Source organism: Rhinopithecus bieti, unplaced genomic scaffold (genome assembly GCF_001698545.2).
Source record: "Rhinopithecus bieti isolate Rb0 unplaced genomic scaffold, ASM169854v2 scaffold_19669, whole genome shotgun sequence".
Lineage (NCBI taxonomy): Eukaryota > Metazoa > Chordata > Mammalia > Primates > Cercopithecidae > Rhinopithecus > Rhinopithecus bieti.
The window spans coordinates 197,729-214,818 of record NW_016809534.1 but is presented as its reverse complement, the minus strand read 5'-3'; the positions used below and the strand labels follow the sequence as shown (position 1 = coordinate 214,818).

The following is a 17,090-nucleotide window of genomic DNA, read 5'->3' as shown; positions in this document are numbered from 1 at the left end:
TATTTTTTGCTTTCCATTTGCTTGGTGGATCTTCCTCCATCCCTTTCTTTTGAGCCTATGTGTGTCTTTGCACATGAGATGGGTCTCCTGAATACAGCACACCAATGGGTCTTGACTCTTTATCCAATTTGCCAGTACAGGTCTTTTAATTTGGGCATTTAGCCCATTTACATTTATTAATATTGTTATGTGTGAATTTGATCTTGCCATTGTGATATTAACTGGTTATTTTGCCCGTTAATTGATGCCATTTCTTTGTAGCATCAATGGTGTTTACAATTTGGTATGTTTTTGCAGTGTCTGGTACCGGTTGTTCCTTTCCATGTTTATTGCTTCCTTCAGGAACTCTTGCAAGGCAGGCCTGGTGGTAACAAAATCTCTCAGCATTTGCTTGTCTGTAAAGGATTTTATTTCTCCTTCACTTATGAAGCTTAGTTTGGCTGGATAGGAAATTCTGGGTTGAAAATTCTTTTCTTTAAGAATATTGAATATCGGCCCCCACTCTCTTCTGGCTTGTAGGGTTTCTGCCGAGAGATCCACTGTTAGTCTGATGGGCTTCCCTTTGTGGGTAACCCAACCTTTCTCTCTGGCTGCCCTTAACATTTTTTCCTTCATTTCAAACTGGTGAATCTGACAGTTGTGTGTCTTGGGGTTGCTCTTCTCGAGGAGTATCTTTGTGGTGGTCTCTATATTTCCTGAATGTGAATGTTGGCCTGCCTTGCTAGGTTGGGGAATTTCTCCTCGATAATATCCTGCAGAGTGTTTTCTCACTTGAATCCATTCTCGCACTTTCAGGTACCGAACACCAATCAGACGTAGATTTGGTGTTTTCACATAGTCCCATATTTCTTGGAGGCTTTGTTTGTTTCTTCTACCTTTTTTGTCTAATCTTGTCTTCTCACTTTATTTCATGAATTTGATCTTCGATCACTGATATCCTTTCTTCCACTTGATCGAATCTGCTATTGAAGCTTGTGCATGAGTCACGAAGTTCTCGTGTTGTGGTTTTCAACTCCACCAGGTCATTTAAGGTCTTCTCTACACTGTTTATTCTAGTTTGCCATTCATCTAACCTTTTTCAAGGTTTTTAGCTTCCTTGCAATGGGTTAGAACATTCTCCCTTAGCTCAGTGAAGTTTGTTATTACCGACCTTCCGAAGCCTACTTCTGTCAGTTCATCAAACTCATTCTCCGTCCTGTTTTGTGCCCTTGCTGGTGAGCAGCTGCAGTCCTTTGGAGGAGAAGAGACTCTCTGGTGTTTGGAATTTTCAGCTTTTCTGCTCTGGTTTCCCCCGCATCTTTGTGTTTTTATCTACCTTTGGTCTCTGGTGTTGGTGACCTACAGATGGGGTTTTGGTGTGGATGTGCTTTTTGTTGATGTTGATGCTAATCCTTTCTGTTTGTTAGTTTTCTTTCTAACAGCTTCTTAGCTGCAGGTCTGTTGGAGTTTGCTAGAGGTCCACTCCAGACCCCGTTTGCCTTGGAATCACCAGTGGAGGCTGCAGAACAACAAATATTGCTGCCTGATTCTTCCTCTAGAAGCTTCATCCTAGAGGGTCACCCACCTGTATGAGGTGTCTGTTGTCCCCTACTGGGAGGTATCTCCCAGTCAGGCTTCACAGGGGTCAAGGACCCACTTAAGGAGGCAGTCTGTCCTTTCTCAGAGCTCGAACGCCATGCTGGGAGAACCACTGTTCTCTTCAGAGCTGTCAGACTAGGACGTTTAGGTCTGCCAAAGCTGTCTGCTGCCTTTTGTTCTGATATGCCCTGCCCAGAGAGGTTGTATCTAGAGAGGCAGTAGGCCTTGCTGAGCTGTGGTGGGCTCCACCCAGTTTGAGCTTCCAGGCCTCTTTGTTTACACTGTGAGCACAAAACCTCCTACTCAAGCCTCAGCAATTGCGGATACCCCTCCACCTGCCAAGCTGCAGCTTATGGCAGGTCAGTCTTAGACTGCTGCGCTAGCAGTGAGCAAGTCTCCACTGGCTTGGGACCCACTGAGCCAGGCACAGGAGGATATTTCCTGGTCTGCCGATTGCGAAGACTGGGGGAAAAGCACAGTATTTAGGCAGGAGTGTACGATTCCTCCAGTACAGACTGTCACGACTTCTCTTGGCTAGGAAAGGGAAATCCCCCAACCCCTTGCACATCCCAGGTGAGGCGACGCCCCACCCTGCTTCAGTTCGGCCTCTGTGCACTGCACCCACTGTCCCACCAGTCTCAATGAGATGAACCAGGTACCTCAGCTGGAAATGCAGAAATCACCCATCTTCTGTGTCAGTCTCCCTGGGAGCTGCAGACCGGAGCTGTTCCTATTTGGCCATCTTGGAACTTAACTTTTACGCTCATAAAGTCATACAGAGTGGTATAATGGACATTGGAGACTTGGAGGGAAGATAGGAGACTCAATGGGAGGGAGGATAGAAGGGCAGTGAGGGATGCAAAATTACCTATTGCGTACAGTATACACTGCTTGGGTGATGGGTACACTAAAATTCACTGGTGAGTGAGAATGTAAATTTGTACAACCTATATGGAAAACTGTATGGAGATTTCTCAAAAAACTGAAAGTAGAAATGTCATTTCATCCAGCAATCCCACTACAGGATATCTACCCAAAGGAAAAGAAGTCATTATATCAAAAAGATACCTGCACATATGTCTATCACAGTATCATTCAGAATTGCAAAGACATGGAATCAACCTGAGTGCCCATCAACCAGTGAATGAAGAAAATTGAGTGTCTGTGTGTGTGTGTGTATCTATATATACACACACCATAGAATACTACTCAGCCATAAGAAAGAATGAGGATATCTTCCTAAGGAAGTAACTCAGGAACGGAAAACCAAGTGCCACATATTGTCACTTATAAGTGGGAGCTAAGCTGTGGGTACACAGAGGCATGCAGAGTGGTATAATGGACATTGGAGACTTAGAGGCAGGGAGGATAGGAGGACTGTGAGGGATGAAAAACTACCTATTAGTAATGTACAATGTACATTACTTGGGTGATGGGTACACTAAAATCCCAGACTTCGCCAGTACACAATCTGTCCATGTAACAACAAAAAAATCACTTTTACCCATAAAGCTATTGAAATAACAACATTAAAAGAAATAGGCCGGGTTCAGTGGCTCATGCCTGTAATCCCAGCACTTTGGGAGGCTGAGGCGGGCAGATCACAAGGTCAGGAGATTGAGACCATCCTGGCTAACATGGTGAAACCCCGTCTCTACTAAAAATACAAAAAAAATTAGCCAGGCATGGTAGCGGGCGCCTATAGTCCCAGCTACTAACGGAGCCTGAGGCAGGAGAATGGCGGGAACCTGGGAGGCGGAGCTTGCAGTAAGCTGAGATGGCGCCACTATACTCCAGCCTGGGCAACAGAGCGAGATTCTGTCTCGAAAGAAAAAAGAAAAAAAAAAGATATGAGCCATTAAGCCATGAAAAGATGAAAAAAAGTTGCAAAGGTTTAAACATAGTCATTGCATTGTTTAAAGTTATTTAGAAAAAAAAAAAATACACACTTGTTTGCATAAAGAAAAAGGTGTCTATGAGTTCCACCACCCAGAAATGACTATTAACAGTGTCTACCTGTATACGTATTTTTTACAGTGTTATTTAGAGTGAAAAATTGTAGACAACGTAAATGTCTGTCAATAGGAAATTAGTTAAGTAAATTACACTTCACCACCGAAAAGTGTTCACCTTATATTATTCAGTTTAGAGAGTAGGCCAACCAACTGTAAAGTAGTTTTCCCCTGCTTCCTTCAAAAAAATATTAAAACTTGAACATGTTTAAGACTCTGTAACAACTGCCAATTTTTTATAGAAAATACAGGGAAAAAGAGCATGTTAAGTGTCCATGTAGGTGCCAGTAGAAAAATGAAGACTTCGGAAAAGAAACTCTAGGACAAATGACCCAGTTTCTTTAAAAATAAAATTGCAGATGGGAAACAAGGTGGAAGTGGGAGCTTAAAAAGAGATTTGAGACACATCAGGTATTTGTAACGTACAGACCTTATTTGGGTTTCTACCAAATTTTAAGACGTGTATTGCCAATGTATTAATATTTATTGAAGCTGGGTGATGGCTAACTGGAATTCATTACACCTCTCTACTTTTGTATATATATGTTTGAAAATTTCTGTAAAATGTTTTTTTAAAGCAGTTTACAAAACAATGTAATATTTTGTCAGTGTTTAGCTGGAGATAGTAAGTTGCAGGTGTTTTCTTTTTTTTCTTTAATTTCTTTCTGTTTTCTATGACTTCCAACGGGTTTTATTTTAAATCATAATTAGAATAATTAGTATACACTTTCAGTACTGAAACATCTTCAGTGTCCAGCATGAATTTATCTTTACCTTTTTGGTAAGTGTATGTTCTCAAGTTTTTCAAGATTATTTAGAATACATTTATATTCTACTTTTAATCCCAAATATATTCAAGAAGACTACTTGAATTGTTAGGAAATCAGAGATAATAATATTGACATTTGTGTATAATTTTGTATTCTTGTTTCAGATTCCCAAATGCTGGAAAATCCTCTTTGCTAAGTTGTGTTTCTCATGCAAAACCTGCAATCGCAGATTACGCATGTAAGTATAATTTGATTGTATATTTTAATGAGTGGAGGTAAACTTTTAAAGACTAATACTTCTCTGAGAATGAATAAAATGACAACTCTAAGGGTATCCTTAGTTGGAAAACTTTTGGCAGATAGACTGCTGTTGCACAGGCCAAAGTGCAGTTGCATGATCATGGCTCATTGCAGCCCAGGCTAAAGTCATCGCCCTGCCCCAGCCTCCCATGTAGCTGGGACTACAGGTGTGTGCCACCATGCTTAGCTAATTTTGTGTGTGTGTGTGTGTGGAGCGGCGGGGGCAGGGTGGGGACAGGGGTTTCCTTATGTTGCCCAGGCTGGTCTTGAACTCCTGGGCTGAAGTGATCTTCCACCTTGGCCTTCTAAATTGCTGGGATTATAGGCGTGAGCCACCCTCCCCAGCCATATTTTCCATTAATCTTTGAAACCTCTGTACCCCTCAGCAAAGTTTCTTAAACAGGTTAGACACTTTATTGCATTTATTTTTCTGTTGCATAGTAGTTTATTTGGTTTAGTTAGGATTTTATGAACCACTTACCCTTTATCAGGCACTGTGATAAGTACCAGGAAGACTGAGTTGAATACTTCCATTCATATAGCAGATACTTATTTTTAGGAGCCATATTAGGTTCTGGGATTACAGAGACTGATAAACAGAAACAGCTCCTATTTTGACTTTTATTGAGTTTGTAGACTAGTGGAGTAAGGCATATATATCACTGATAAATATAAGGGAATATAAAAGGATACTATGAAAGAGTGTAGATGACTGCTTTAGGCTTCCTTAAGGATGTGTGATTTTGGACTGATATATGAGGGAATCATTATGAGTTAATTAGTAAAATAGAGTGGAAGGTGAAGGGTCTTTAATCAGAGGAAATAGATTTGTGTGTCTAGAGAACATGAAGTAAGGGAAAGAATCGAGATGAGCCTGGAGGTGTAAGAGAGCATGTCACATAGACCGTTTAGGCTGTATTTGATTTTTGTATCTTAAGAGCAATTGGAAGCATTTAAGCAAGGGATAAAATGCTTAAGTTTGCTCCTCACAGAGATCTCCACCTATAATATAGAAAATGGATTGGTGTGGGACATGAAGGGGTTTGAGAAAACCAGTTAGTAGGCTCTTGTGGTAGCTAGATGAGATATAAAAGAAGCTTTGGTTAAAAGTAATGAGTATGATAAGATATCTGCCATCATTAAAAGGACAGAGAATGCCATTAACTTGGAAAATAAAATCAAGCCATTCTAAAATTAGACTGTGACAAAGTAGAGTGAAGTTTGGGCTAATTGCTATAAATCACAAGGCCAATATTTGTTATAATGTGTAGGACTTGAGAAGGAAAAGCTTTTAGTCATAGGAAAGAGGCTAGTGTGGGATTGATGAGGCTTAAGGATAACAATGAGAAGGAACTAGAGGATAACTGAATGAGAAGGAACTAGAAAAATTTCACCCACAGATCCAGTAATAGAAACCTAATATCTGACCCTCCTGAACATCTATCACACACCTTAAAGTGCAATAGAAGAACGTTGAGGTTCAGTAATTACATTAGGCCTATGCAGATTATAAAATCTGTATTTATCTTTTTCCAAATACTATTTATTTATTTATTTTTCTATTTTAGAGACAGGGTCTAGCTCTGTCACCCACGCAGGAGTACAGTGGCATGATCATCATACCTCACTGCAACTTTGAACTCCTGGGCTCAAGCAGTCCTCCCATCTCAGCCTCTGGAGTAGCTAGGACTATAGGTGCACTGCCATGTCTGCCTAATTTTAAATTTTTTGTAGAAACAGGGTCTCACTATGCTGCTCAGGCTCATCTTGAACTCCTAGCTTCAAATGATCCTCCTGCCTTGACTTCCCAAAGCATTGAGATTACAGACATGAACCACAACACTTGGCCCTCCAAGTACACGTTAAATAGCAAAGATAATAATAGTTTCCATTTTAGCAAATTAGAACAAAATCTGAATGGAAATATTGTTTATTCCATACATAATGCCAAGACAGTTTTGAGAGTACCAGCCCTAAAATAAATTCTACTCTTAATTTATTGCTGTGTTTTCTTTTAGTTACAACATTAAAGCCTGAACTTGGAAAGATTATGTACTGTGATTTCAAACAGGTAGGTGTTTTTAAAGTAAAACACTATATTAGAAGTCAGAGTACTTGGTTTTGGTACTTACTTGGATTTTATAGTATTTGCCTGTTTCTGTGGTGTTAGGGGAGAAAAGGTAACAAGATTTTGTTTATAAGTGAAACTGGTCAGATTAATTCTAAGCACTATCATAAAAAAATATGTAATTTCTTCTTACAAAGGTTAGGTCCAGTTTATCCCTACAACATTATGTCTTCTTCTTGGTCTTGGTTTCTTATTGCAAGTCTTCCTTTTACTACTATATTGGATTATTTGTCTTCATTTTTTAAAAATACTCTCTAAAGTTCGTGGTAATAATTTTATTCCAACTTTCTTTTTTTGAAAAAAAAAATGTTTTAATGGAGTTTTGGTCTCAACCAGCTATTAAAATTCATTTTTCCTTCATAAGTAACAACCGTGGATCTTCTGCATAATTAGAATAAAAACTAAAAAAAGGAAAGTAACAATATTTAAAATATAATGTACAATCTGGTAGGTGTGCTCCTTACGTATACGTAAAGTATGATACTATATAATATTTTCTGTTGCTGTAATAGTAGACACAGTATACATTTGTTAACATCCATAGAATGTACAGCACCAAGAATCAAACAATGTAAAGTATAGACTTTGGGTGCTAACGATGCATCAATATAGGTTCATATAGTTTTATGACGTAATTTAAAGAAACATTAAAAAATTATATGTGGTTATAATAGTGATATAACATTAAAATATAAAACTTCAGTTATAATATAGAATGTTAAATGTAAGTAAAATTGTATTAAATATAGGATAATATGAATATAGAGAACAATATTTAGAGGAAAAGAGTACATCGTTTATACCTAATTTTTAAGGGAAATCAGTAGAGGAAATTTCAGGACATGAGACTTCTGTTATGCATGCTGCTTTGTCAGCTTCCTTTAAGACCCTGAATTCTTTATCTACACTGGGCAGGGGATGTTGAGTACTGCCTCTCATTCTTTATTGCACTTCAGAATTATCTGGGTGGTCTAAGAACAGCAATGATAAGTGATGCTTAGGCCCCAGAGATTTGAAACTAAATCTCTTGGGGGTAGGGCCTGGGCATTTGTAGCTTCTAAGGGTTCCCTACATGATTATGATGCACAGTGAGATTTGAAAAGCACAAGTGTGGCCGGGCATGGTGGCTCACACCTGTAATCCCAGCACTTTGGGAGGCTGAGGTGAGAGGATCACTTGAGGATAGGAGTTTGAGAGCAGCCTGTGTGAGATAGCGAGACCCTTTTTCTACAAAAATTTTTTTTGTTAACTGGGCATGGCGGTGCGCACCTGGCATCTTAGCTGCTTGGGAGACTGAGGTGGGAACATGGCTGAGCCCAGGAGCTCAAGGCTACAGTGAGTTAACGGTCACACCACTGCACTCAAGCCTGGGTGACAGCAAGATCCTGTCTCTAAAATAATAATAAATAAATGTTAAACTAATCTGTAAAATTCCTCGATTATTAGATTAATAGTAAATATGGGACTCTAATATCTGATAACAAGATTTTAATTCTTAATACTGTACATTAATTTTGCTTTTATAGTATCTTGACTTTTCAAAGATTTAGTGGTAATCATAAGTTAGGAACTGTTTATATTTGAAATATCTTGAGAATTTTTGGTTGTAATTGAACTTGTGGTTTTCATAAATTTTCCTTTTTCATTAACCATTTAACTTTGTATTAGATATCAGTAGCTGATCTTCCGGGTTTAATAGAAGGAGCACATATGAACAAAGGAATGGGCCACAAATTCCTCAAGCATATAGAAAGAACTAGACAACTACTTTTTGTTGTAAGTCATATGCATACTAATGTGGTGATGTTCAAATAAATTGAAAACCAATGAATTTAGTTTTTCTAAGAATTTTTTTATAAATAAGAAAGAGGCCGGGTGCGGTGGCTCAAGCCTGTAATCCCAGCACTTTGGGAGGCCGAGATGGGCGGATCACGAGGTCAGGAGATCGAGACCATCCTGGCTAACATGGTGAAACCCCGTCTCTACTAAAAAAATACAAAAAAAAAAAAACTAGCCAGGCATGGTGGTGGGCGCCTGTAGTCCCAGCTACTCGGGAGGCTGAGGCAGGAGAATGGTGTAAACTCAGGAGGCGGAGCTTGCAGTGAGCTGAGATCCGGCCACTGCACTCCAGCCCGGGCGACAGAGCGAGACTCCATCTCAAAAAAAAAAAGAAAGTGGTAGCATATGTTACTCCACTAAGTCTTTTATAATACGGGGATGGAAGTGACATTGTTTACTATATCATATGTAAGTTTGGCCATACTGGCCAACATGTATTTCCTTAAGATTTCCAACATACTACCGTATTATATAGTATCATAGTGTCTCTTTCATTCTTCATTGATGGTGCTAGAGTTATATATGAGATTGTCTTTACTCATACAGATTGTCTTATCCTAGTTTTTTATTAATGACTAATTTTATCAGAATAATTAAAGTTATCTTAACAGCTGTATTTCTGTTACTTATTTTGAATTACTAAATAACAAGTAGAATACAGAGAAATTGTTTTTAGCTTGAGATAGTAAAACATTTTAAAACATATAAATGTATAGCTATTCTTATGTTAAAGGCTGTCTCTTTCCTTCTCTTTTTTTAGGTTGATATTTCTGGATTTCAGCTTTCTTCTCACACTCAATACAGAACTGCTTTTGAAACCATAATACTGCTTACAAAAGTAGGTTTTCTGTTTTACTGTGTTCTGTATTTGGTCTAATATGTAGGAATATAAGACTATATGAAATAACATAATTACAGCCTATACATACTCTGCCTTTAAAGCTTTGATGTCAGTTAAAGAATTACTTAAACTTGTTGTCTCCAGTTCCTCTACATTCATTTACTCCTCGAACTACTGCAATGGATAAAACACTCCTGGGCTTCCAAATCCCTATTACATACTTCCCAGACTTTTATCTTGCTTCAGCTTTGGCACGTTGTCTAATTCTTCTTGTTTCTCATTCTTAGTTTTGTGACCTGTAATCTTCTGGTTCTATTTCTACTCTTAACAGTATTTCTCAGTCTACTTTTTAGGCTCTTTTTTTTTCTCATCCTTTAAGTAACATTATTCAAAGCTCTGTCCTAACCTTATTTTGCAAATCCACTCTCATTGCTTTAGTTACGATTAATAATATTGATAACTGCCAGATCTGTAGCTGATACCTAGATCTTTTCATTGTTCTTTTTTTATTTGAGACAGTCTTGCTTTGTCTGCCAGGCTGGAGTGCAGTGGTATGATCTCAGCTCTCTCTCTCTCCCGGGCTCAAGCGATTCTTCTGCCTCAGCCTCCCAAGTAGCTGGGATTACAAGTGTGTGCCACCACGCCCGACTAATTTTTGTATTTTTAGTAGAGACGGGGTTTCACCGTTTTGGCTAGGCTGGTCTTGAACTCCTCCTGACCTCAGGTAATCCACTCGCCTCGGCCTCCCGAAGTGCTGGGATTACAGGTGTGGGCTGCCGCACCCGGCTTTTGTTGTTCTTTATACCAGATGCCCACTGGACATCTTTGATTGGATGTCCCATTAATCACTTAAACTTAATATGGATAAAAGTAAACTTTTTAAAAACTTTTCAGCCATCCCCATAACTTAGTGAATGTGTAAGCTATGATACACTGATTCTTCTCACCACCTACACAAGTGCTGTCAGTTTTTTATCCTAAATCTCTCTGAAATCCATCCTCTTGTCTTCATCTACACTGTTAAAATCATCAGTTCTTCTTACTGGAATATTGAATCTGGTCGTGTCCAGTCTCCCTGTGTCCTGCCTTGCTTCTCTCCAGTCCATTTTTTATATGGCAGCTAGAGTGATCTTTGTAAAAGCACCAGGCTGATGCTGATGTTTCCTGCCTAAAACACTTTGATATGGACCCCAATAGCTGTTAGGTTAAAGTCTAACCTGAGCATGATTTATGAAATCTGTAAATTTGGGCCCCTGCCTGGCAGTCCTCTGTAACCCTGTCCCCTAGATGCTATATTTCAGCCATGTGATTTCTCTCTAAGACAACATGATGTTGCTTACCTCCAGGACTTTATAGATCCTATTTCATTTGCCACTTCTTGTCTGTAATGATTAATACTGATGTGAACATTTGTGTACAGGTTTTTGTATAGACGTGTTTTCATTTCTCTTGGATATATACTTAGGAGTGGAATTGCTGGATCAGATGGTAATTCTTTGTTTAACATTTTGAGGAACTGCCAAACTATTCCGAATTGGTAGCACCATTGTGCCATTTTACAGTCCCACCATCAATGTATGAGAGTTCCAGTTTTTCCACATAAATGTCAACACTTGTTGTTGTCTGTCGTTTTTACTTTAGTCATCCTAGTGGGAGTGCAGTAGTATTTTGTTATAGTTCTTATTTGCATTTCTCTTAAGATTACTGATGCTAAGAATCTTTTTATGTGCTTATTAGCTATTTTTGTGTCTTTGGAGAAAAGTCTGTTCAGATTCTGTGTGCATTACTATTTGTATTATTTGTCTTTTAATTGTTCAGTTTTAAGCATGTTTTATATTTTTGGAGATAAGTCCTTCTTTTTTTTTTTTTTTTTTTTTTCCGATGTCGCCTGGGCTGGAGTGCGGTGGCACGATCTTGGCTCAGTGCAACCTCCGTCTCCTGAGTTCAAGTGATTCTGCAGCCTCAGCCTCCTGAGTAGCTGGGATTACAAGCACGTGCCACCACACCTGTCTAATTTTTGATTTTTAGTAGAAGCAGGGTTTCACCATGTTGGCCGGGGTGGTCTTGAACTCCAGACCTCAGGTGATCCGCCACCTCAGCTTCCCAAAGTGCTGGGATTACAGATGTGAGCCACCATGCCTGGCTGGAAATAAGTCCCTTCTAAGATACATAATTTGAAAATATTTTCTCCCCTTCTGTGACTTGTCTTTTCACTTTTCAGTGTATTTTGTGTCTTCTTTGTGGCAAAAAACATTTATTTATTTAATTTTCCAGTTTTGTTAGAGTGTAATTGACATAAATTGTGTGTACTTGAAGTGTACAATTGATATTTGGATATATGTATATATGTATACATCGTGAAATGATTAAATCAAGCTAATTAACATGATCCGTCATGTTACCTTTTTTTGTGTGTGCTGAGAACATTTAAAATCTGTTTTAGCAATCTTCAAATATATAATACATTAACTATAGTCATCATACTGTACAATAGATATCCAGAGCTTATTCATCCCATTTAACTGAATCTTTGTTCCATTTGACCAATACCCCACCATCCTTCCTCCCCCAAGCACCTTGGCAACCACCATTTTTTCTGCTACTATGAATTCAACCTTTTAAGATTCCACGTATAAGTGGGATTATGCAGTTTGTTTGTTTTTCTGTGCTTGGCTTATTTCACTTAGCATAGTGTTCTCCAGGTTCATCCATGTTGTTGTAAATGACAAGATTTGCTTTTTTTAAGGCTGAAGAGTATTCAGTTGTGTGTGTGTATATTACATTTTCATTATTCATCCATCGATGGACACTGAGGTTGATTCCATGTCTTGGCTATTATGAATAATGCTTCAGTAAAAATGGGAGTGCAGAGATCTCTTTGACATACTGATTTTATTTCCTTTGGATATATATCCAGAAGTGGGATTGCTGGATCATTTGGTAGTTCTATTTTTAATTTTTTGAGAAACCTTTATACTGCTTTTTATAATGGCTGTACTAATTTACATTCCCACCCAACAGTGTTCAAGCGTTCTTCTTTCTCCATATCCTTGATAATACTTGTTATCTTTTGTCTTTTTGGTAATAGCCATCCTTCCAAATGTGAGGAGCTATCTCATTGTGATTTTCCTTTTCATTCCCTAATGATCCGTGATGTTGAACATTTTTTCATACACATATTCACGTATTGGTCATTTGTATGTTGTTGAGAAATGTCAATTCAGGTTCTTTATCCATTTTTAAATCAGGTTTATATTACCCAGAGTGATCAACGGATTCAGCACAATCTGTATCAAAATTCTAATGGCATTTTTCACAGAAATAGAAAACAAATCTTAAAATTTGTATGGAACCACAAAAGACCCTGAATAGCCAAAACAATCTTGAGCAAAAAGAACAAAGCTGGAAGCTTCACATTACCTAATTTCAAAACCTACTACAAAGCTATAGTAATCAAAACAGCGTGGTACTGGCATAACAATAGACACATAAACCTATGGAACAGAATCCAGAGCTCAGAATTAAATCCATGCATTTACAGTTAATTTTCGACAAAGGAACCTAGAACACACAGTACGAAAAGGACAGTTTTCTTCTTCAATAAGTGATATTGAGAAAACTGAATATCCACTTGCAGAAAAATGAAATTAGACCCTTACTTCACACCATGTAAAAAATCAGTTCAAAGTTGATTAAAGACATAAACTCAAAGCCTGAAACCATAAAACCACTAGAAGAAAACAGAGAAGTTCCATGACATTTGTCTGAGCAATTATTTTTTTTAATGTGACCTCAAAGCACAGGCAACAAGAAGAAAAATAGACAAGTAGGATTGCCTCAAACTAAAAAGCTTCTGCACAGCAAAAGGAATAATCAGCAGAGTGAAGAGGCAACCAAGGGAATGGGAGAAAATACCTGTAAATCGTATATCTGATAAGTGGTTGATATCCAAAACATAAGGAAGCAAAACAACTCTCAATAGCAAGAAAACAACCCAAAATTTTTAATTTTGATGAAATGCCATTTGTTTCATTCTTTTCTTTCCTTTTTTTAAATTAAACTAAATATTTTTGTAGAGATGCGGTCTTGCTATGTTGTCAAGGCTTGTCTTGAACTCCTGAGCCCAAGTGATGCTCCTACCTCAGCCTCCTAAAGTGCTGAGATTACAGGCATGAGCCACCATGCCCAGCCTTATATATTTATTTATTTTTATTACAAACAGGGCCTCATTCTGTCATGTAGACTAGAGTGCAGGCATGATCCTAGCTCATTGCAGCCTCAAACTCCTGGTTGGTAGCCTTAAGCAGTCTTCCGCCTTTTATCTACTCTTTTAGTTGTGCTTTTCATGTTACATCTGAGAAACAGATGTTTAATCCAAGGCGACAAAGATTTATTCCTAAGTACGTTTACTTTTTCCAAGAATCCTACAGGTATAACGTTCAGTGATCATTACTGACTTCTGAATTTTATCTGTGTGAAGTCCAGATACCCATATTTGACTCCAGACGCAAAATTACAACTGTCTCTAGGATATCATTTAAGCTAAAACATACTAACATGTGACCTAACCAGAATCATTTTTTGAAATTCTTCCTTTTGTTTTCTGTTGTTGGGATTTATTGCATTTCAGTGACGTGAATGGGCTTTAGATCACCCAGGTCATTGATGACCAAATACATAGTTTATACAGAAACCAATACTAAAATTATTGTGTTTTCTTTTTTGATTTAAAGGAGTTGGAATTGTACAAAGAGGAACTTCAGACAAAACCTGCACTCTTGGCAGTTAATAAAATGGACTTGCCAGGTGCTCAAGATAAGTTCCATGAATTGATGAACCAGCTCCAGAATCCTAAAGGTAAGCCTATTTATTCATTTAATTCTAATTTAAAGAATTATTACAATGTACAGAGAATGTTGTTATAATCAGTGGAAAAGAAAACTGACAGTTTCTGCTCTTAAAAGTCACGTTTGAAGAAAGAATGTACAAAACATGTAAATAACATTGTAACATAATAATTATCAAATTCTAGAATATTTGATATGGACAGTAAATTAAAGGAGACAAAAGAAAGATTAATTTGAACTAAAAAGGTCAGGCTTCATGAAGAATAAAACTTAAATTGGGCCCATAAAGCATATGTGGGATTTGAATAAAAGGAGGAAAAAGTCAGCATCTACCCTGTGAAGTCTTTCATTTTCATTAACATACTTCACAAGCTCTTCATTCCCCTAGTACTGTACATCATAAAATTAAAACAGAAGAAGTTCTAAAGAAGTATGTTTCTTGGCAAAACTAACTCTATAGATAGTTTCTGAAGAGGATGAGTCTTCTGAAAAGAACTGCATTTTTCCTGTGTATGTGTGACACAGAAAAATAGAAGCTGTGACTCCAAAATGATTTATTTGTCTGGAATTTGCTTCTTGGACTATATGTAAAGTAACTTAAAGGGATTCTCCACAGTTTTGGATATTGACATTTTCAGAACACGTTGTGTCCTATGGCAATGATGATTTCATTCAGAGTCTAGTAGAGAACCTCATGCACAAATGAGGAAAAGTAGGGTGTATGGTATGTGGCTAACGTGTTTTTCAGTAATATGTCTCTTTTTATTCTTGGTAACAATTGTGGGAAAATAGATTATAGTGTGCTAAGACTGTCAGACAGCCCCAGAAGGTCCTTTCCTCTCAAAAATCTTTCCCCTGTGTAATTTACATGTTGGAGCTGTCCTTGAGTTAATAAATTACTCATGGGATATAAATATTCCCTAATACTAGATAGTCTTCATTCCTAATGACATTTGCTTTATAAAGTCGTTAGTTCTGTTTGCTAGTTGATCTTGCGGAGAAGGGAATTTTCAGAGGAAGTACCAAAAGTGGGGGTGACTCAGGAGTCCGTAGCTGTTCTGACCTATTGTGAAATAAAATATAGGCCCTTTAGTGATAATCCTGAGTTAGCCTCTCTGGACTTTCTTGGGGACCTTTGAATCTCAGAAAGCAAGCTCCATGTTGTCTTTTCCACCAGTCTGTTTCAGTTCAGCCTTTCTAGTTCATATCAGTTAATCCATCCAATCAGTATGCCATCTCCCCGGCCAATCAGTATGCCATGGTGACAGGGAAAAGGTAAAAGTAATATAACAATTGTTAGTCCATGTGGGGTGATAGATTGGACTCATCTGAAATTATCTTCCCTGAATTCTCTATAATCCCTCTTCAGTTTTTGTATGGATCCTAGCATCATTGATGATGAACCTATACTTTCGGGAAGTTAAAGGTCTCCAGTGTCCTGAGGCCAAGTAGAATGTCTCAAATTGTAAATGATGTTACTATTTTTACAGAAAGTGTCTTTCGGAGAATCAATGCTGCCTTGCCTTATTTAACCCCCTACACAAAATTTATTACTTCCTTAAGTAAGTCATTTTTGTGATTCATCTTCTATTCATACTTAGTTTGGTTTAAAATATATTCATCTAACAAGTGTATTTTGTGCCAAGAATCTTACCATAATCAATAGTAAAATCCAAAGCTCTGAGAACTTTAATTAGAGAGAAAAGGGGAAAAGGCATGAAAATGCTAAGTTTTGGTTCCCTGCTTCACAAATCAAACCAAAGTTTTAACTAACTTTCAAAACAATGAAAATCTGCTTAGTTTGTGTTCTTTCTTTTAGATTTTCTGCATTTATTTGGAAAAAACATGACTCCAGAGAGGACTGTAGAATTCCAACATATCATCCCCATATCTGCAGTTACTGGAGAAGGAATAGAAGAATTAAAGAACTGTATAAGAAAGTCACTGGATGAACAGGCCAACCAGGAAAATGATGCACATCATAAGAAACAATTGCTTAATTTGTGGATTTCTGATACAGTGTCTTCTAGTGAGCCACCATCAAAGCATGCTGTTACTACTTCCAAAATGGATATAATTTAAATATATTAAAAATGGTATTAATGGAATAGTATTTAATGCTTAAAAACAAGGAAATCCTTTCGTCTGTGACAACCTGGAGGACATGTTAAGTAAAATAAGCCAGGCTTAGAAAGACAAATACTGCATAATCTCACTTACATGTGGAATCTTAAAAAGTTGAACTCATAGAAGGAGAGAACAGAATTTGGTTATCACGGGCTGGTGGGGCAGTGGAGGATTGAGGAGATGGTCAAAATATGCAAAATTTTGGTTAGACAAGGAAACTGAGTTCAAGAGATCTATTGTACAGCTTGGTGACTATAATTAACAACAATGCATTTTGAAAGTTACTGAGTAAATTTTAAGTGGTTTTTCCAAAAAGCACATAAGGTAATGCACACTAATTGGCTGTATTGAGCCATTCCACAATGTATAGATATTTCAGACATGTTACACATGATAAATCCATAGTGTTTCTATGTCATTTTTAAAAATTAAATTTTTTATTTTGAAAGCTTCTTCACAGATCTTTTTTTTAGTATTATTACCTTCTGATTGATGTGTCATTGTTCAAGAACCATACCTTTTAAAGTTATCATTTTGTAATTAAGTACATCAACAGTAAAAAGTAACTAGTGGCCAGGCATGGTGGCTCACGCCTGTAAACCCAGCACTTTCGGAGGCGGAGGAGGGCAGATCACTTGAGGTCAGGAG

The 17,090-nt window shown here is 37.6% G+C and overlaps 1 protein-coding gene across 3 annotated transcripts in view; it reads left to right on the top strand.

Annotated features, from left to right (window-relative positions):
• The window catches only part of GTPBP10 (GTP binding protein 10), a 37,454-nt gene extending 20,697 nt beyond the window's left edge, over nt 1-16,757 (top strand). The window contains exons 5-10 of one of the 3 annotated variants that reach the window (XM_017889699.1): nt 4,525-4,598; nt 6,679-6,731; nt 8,457-8,564; nt 9,388-9,465; nt 14,202-14,325; nt 16,135-16,757. In XM_017889699.1, coding sequence (XP_017745188.1) covers nt 4,525-4,598; nt 6,679-6,731; nt 8,457-8,564; nt 9,388-9,465; nt 14,202-14,325; nt 16,135-16,397 — 700 coding nt within the window. In that variant the 3' untranslated portion in view covers nt 16,398-16,757. The remainder of the gene's footprint in view (nt 1-4,524; nt 4,599-6,678; nt 6,732-8,456; nt 8,565-9,387; nt 9,466-14,201; nt 14,326-16,134) is intronic. The other 2 variants (XM_017889698.1, XM_017889700.1) reach the window with 2 other exon arrangements.
• The last annotated feature ends 333 nt before the right edge of the window (nt 16,758-17,090 follow it).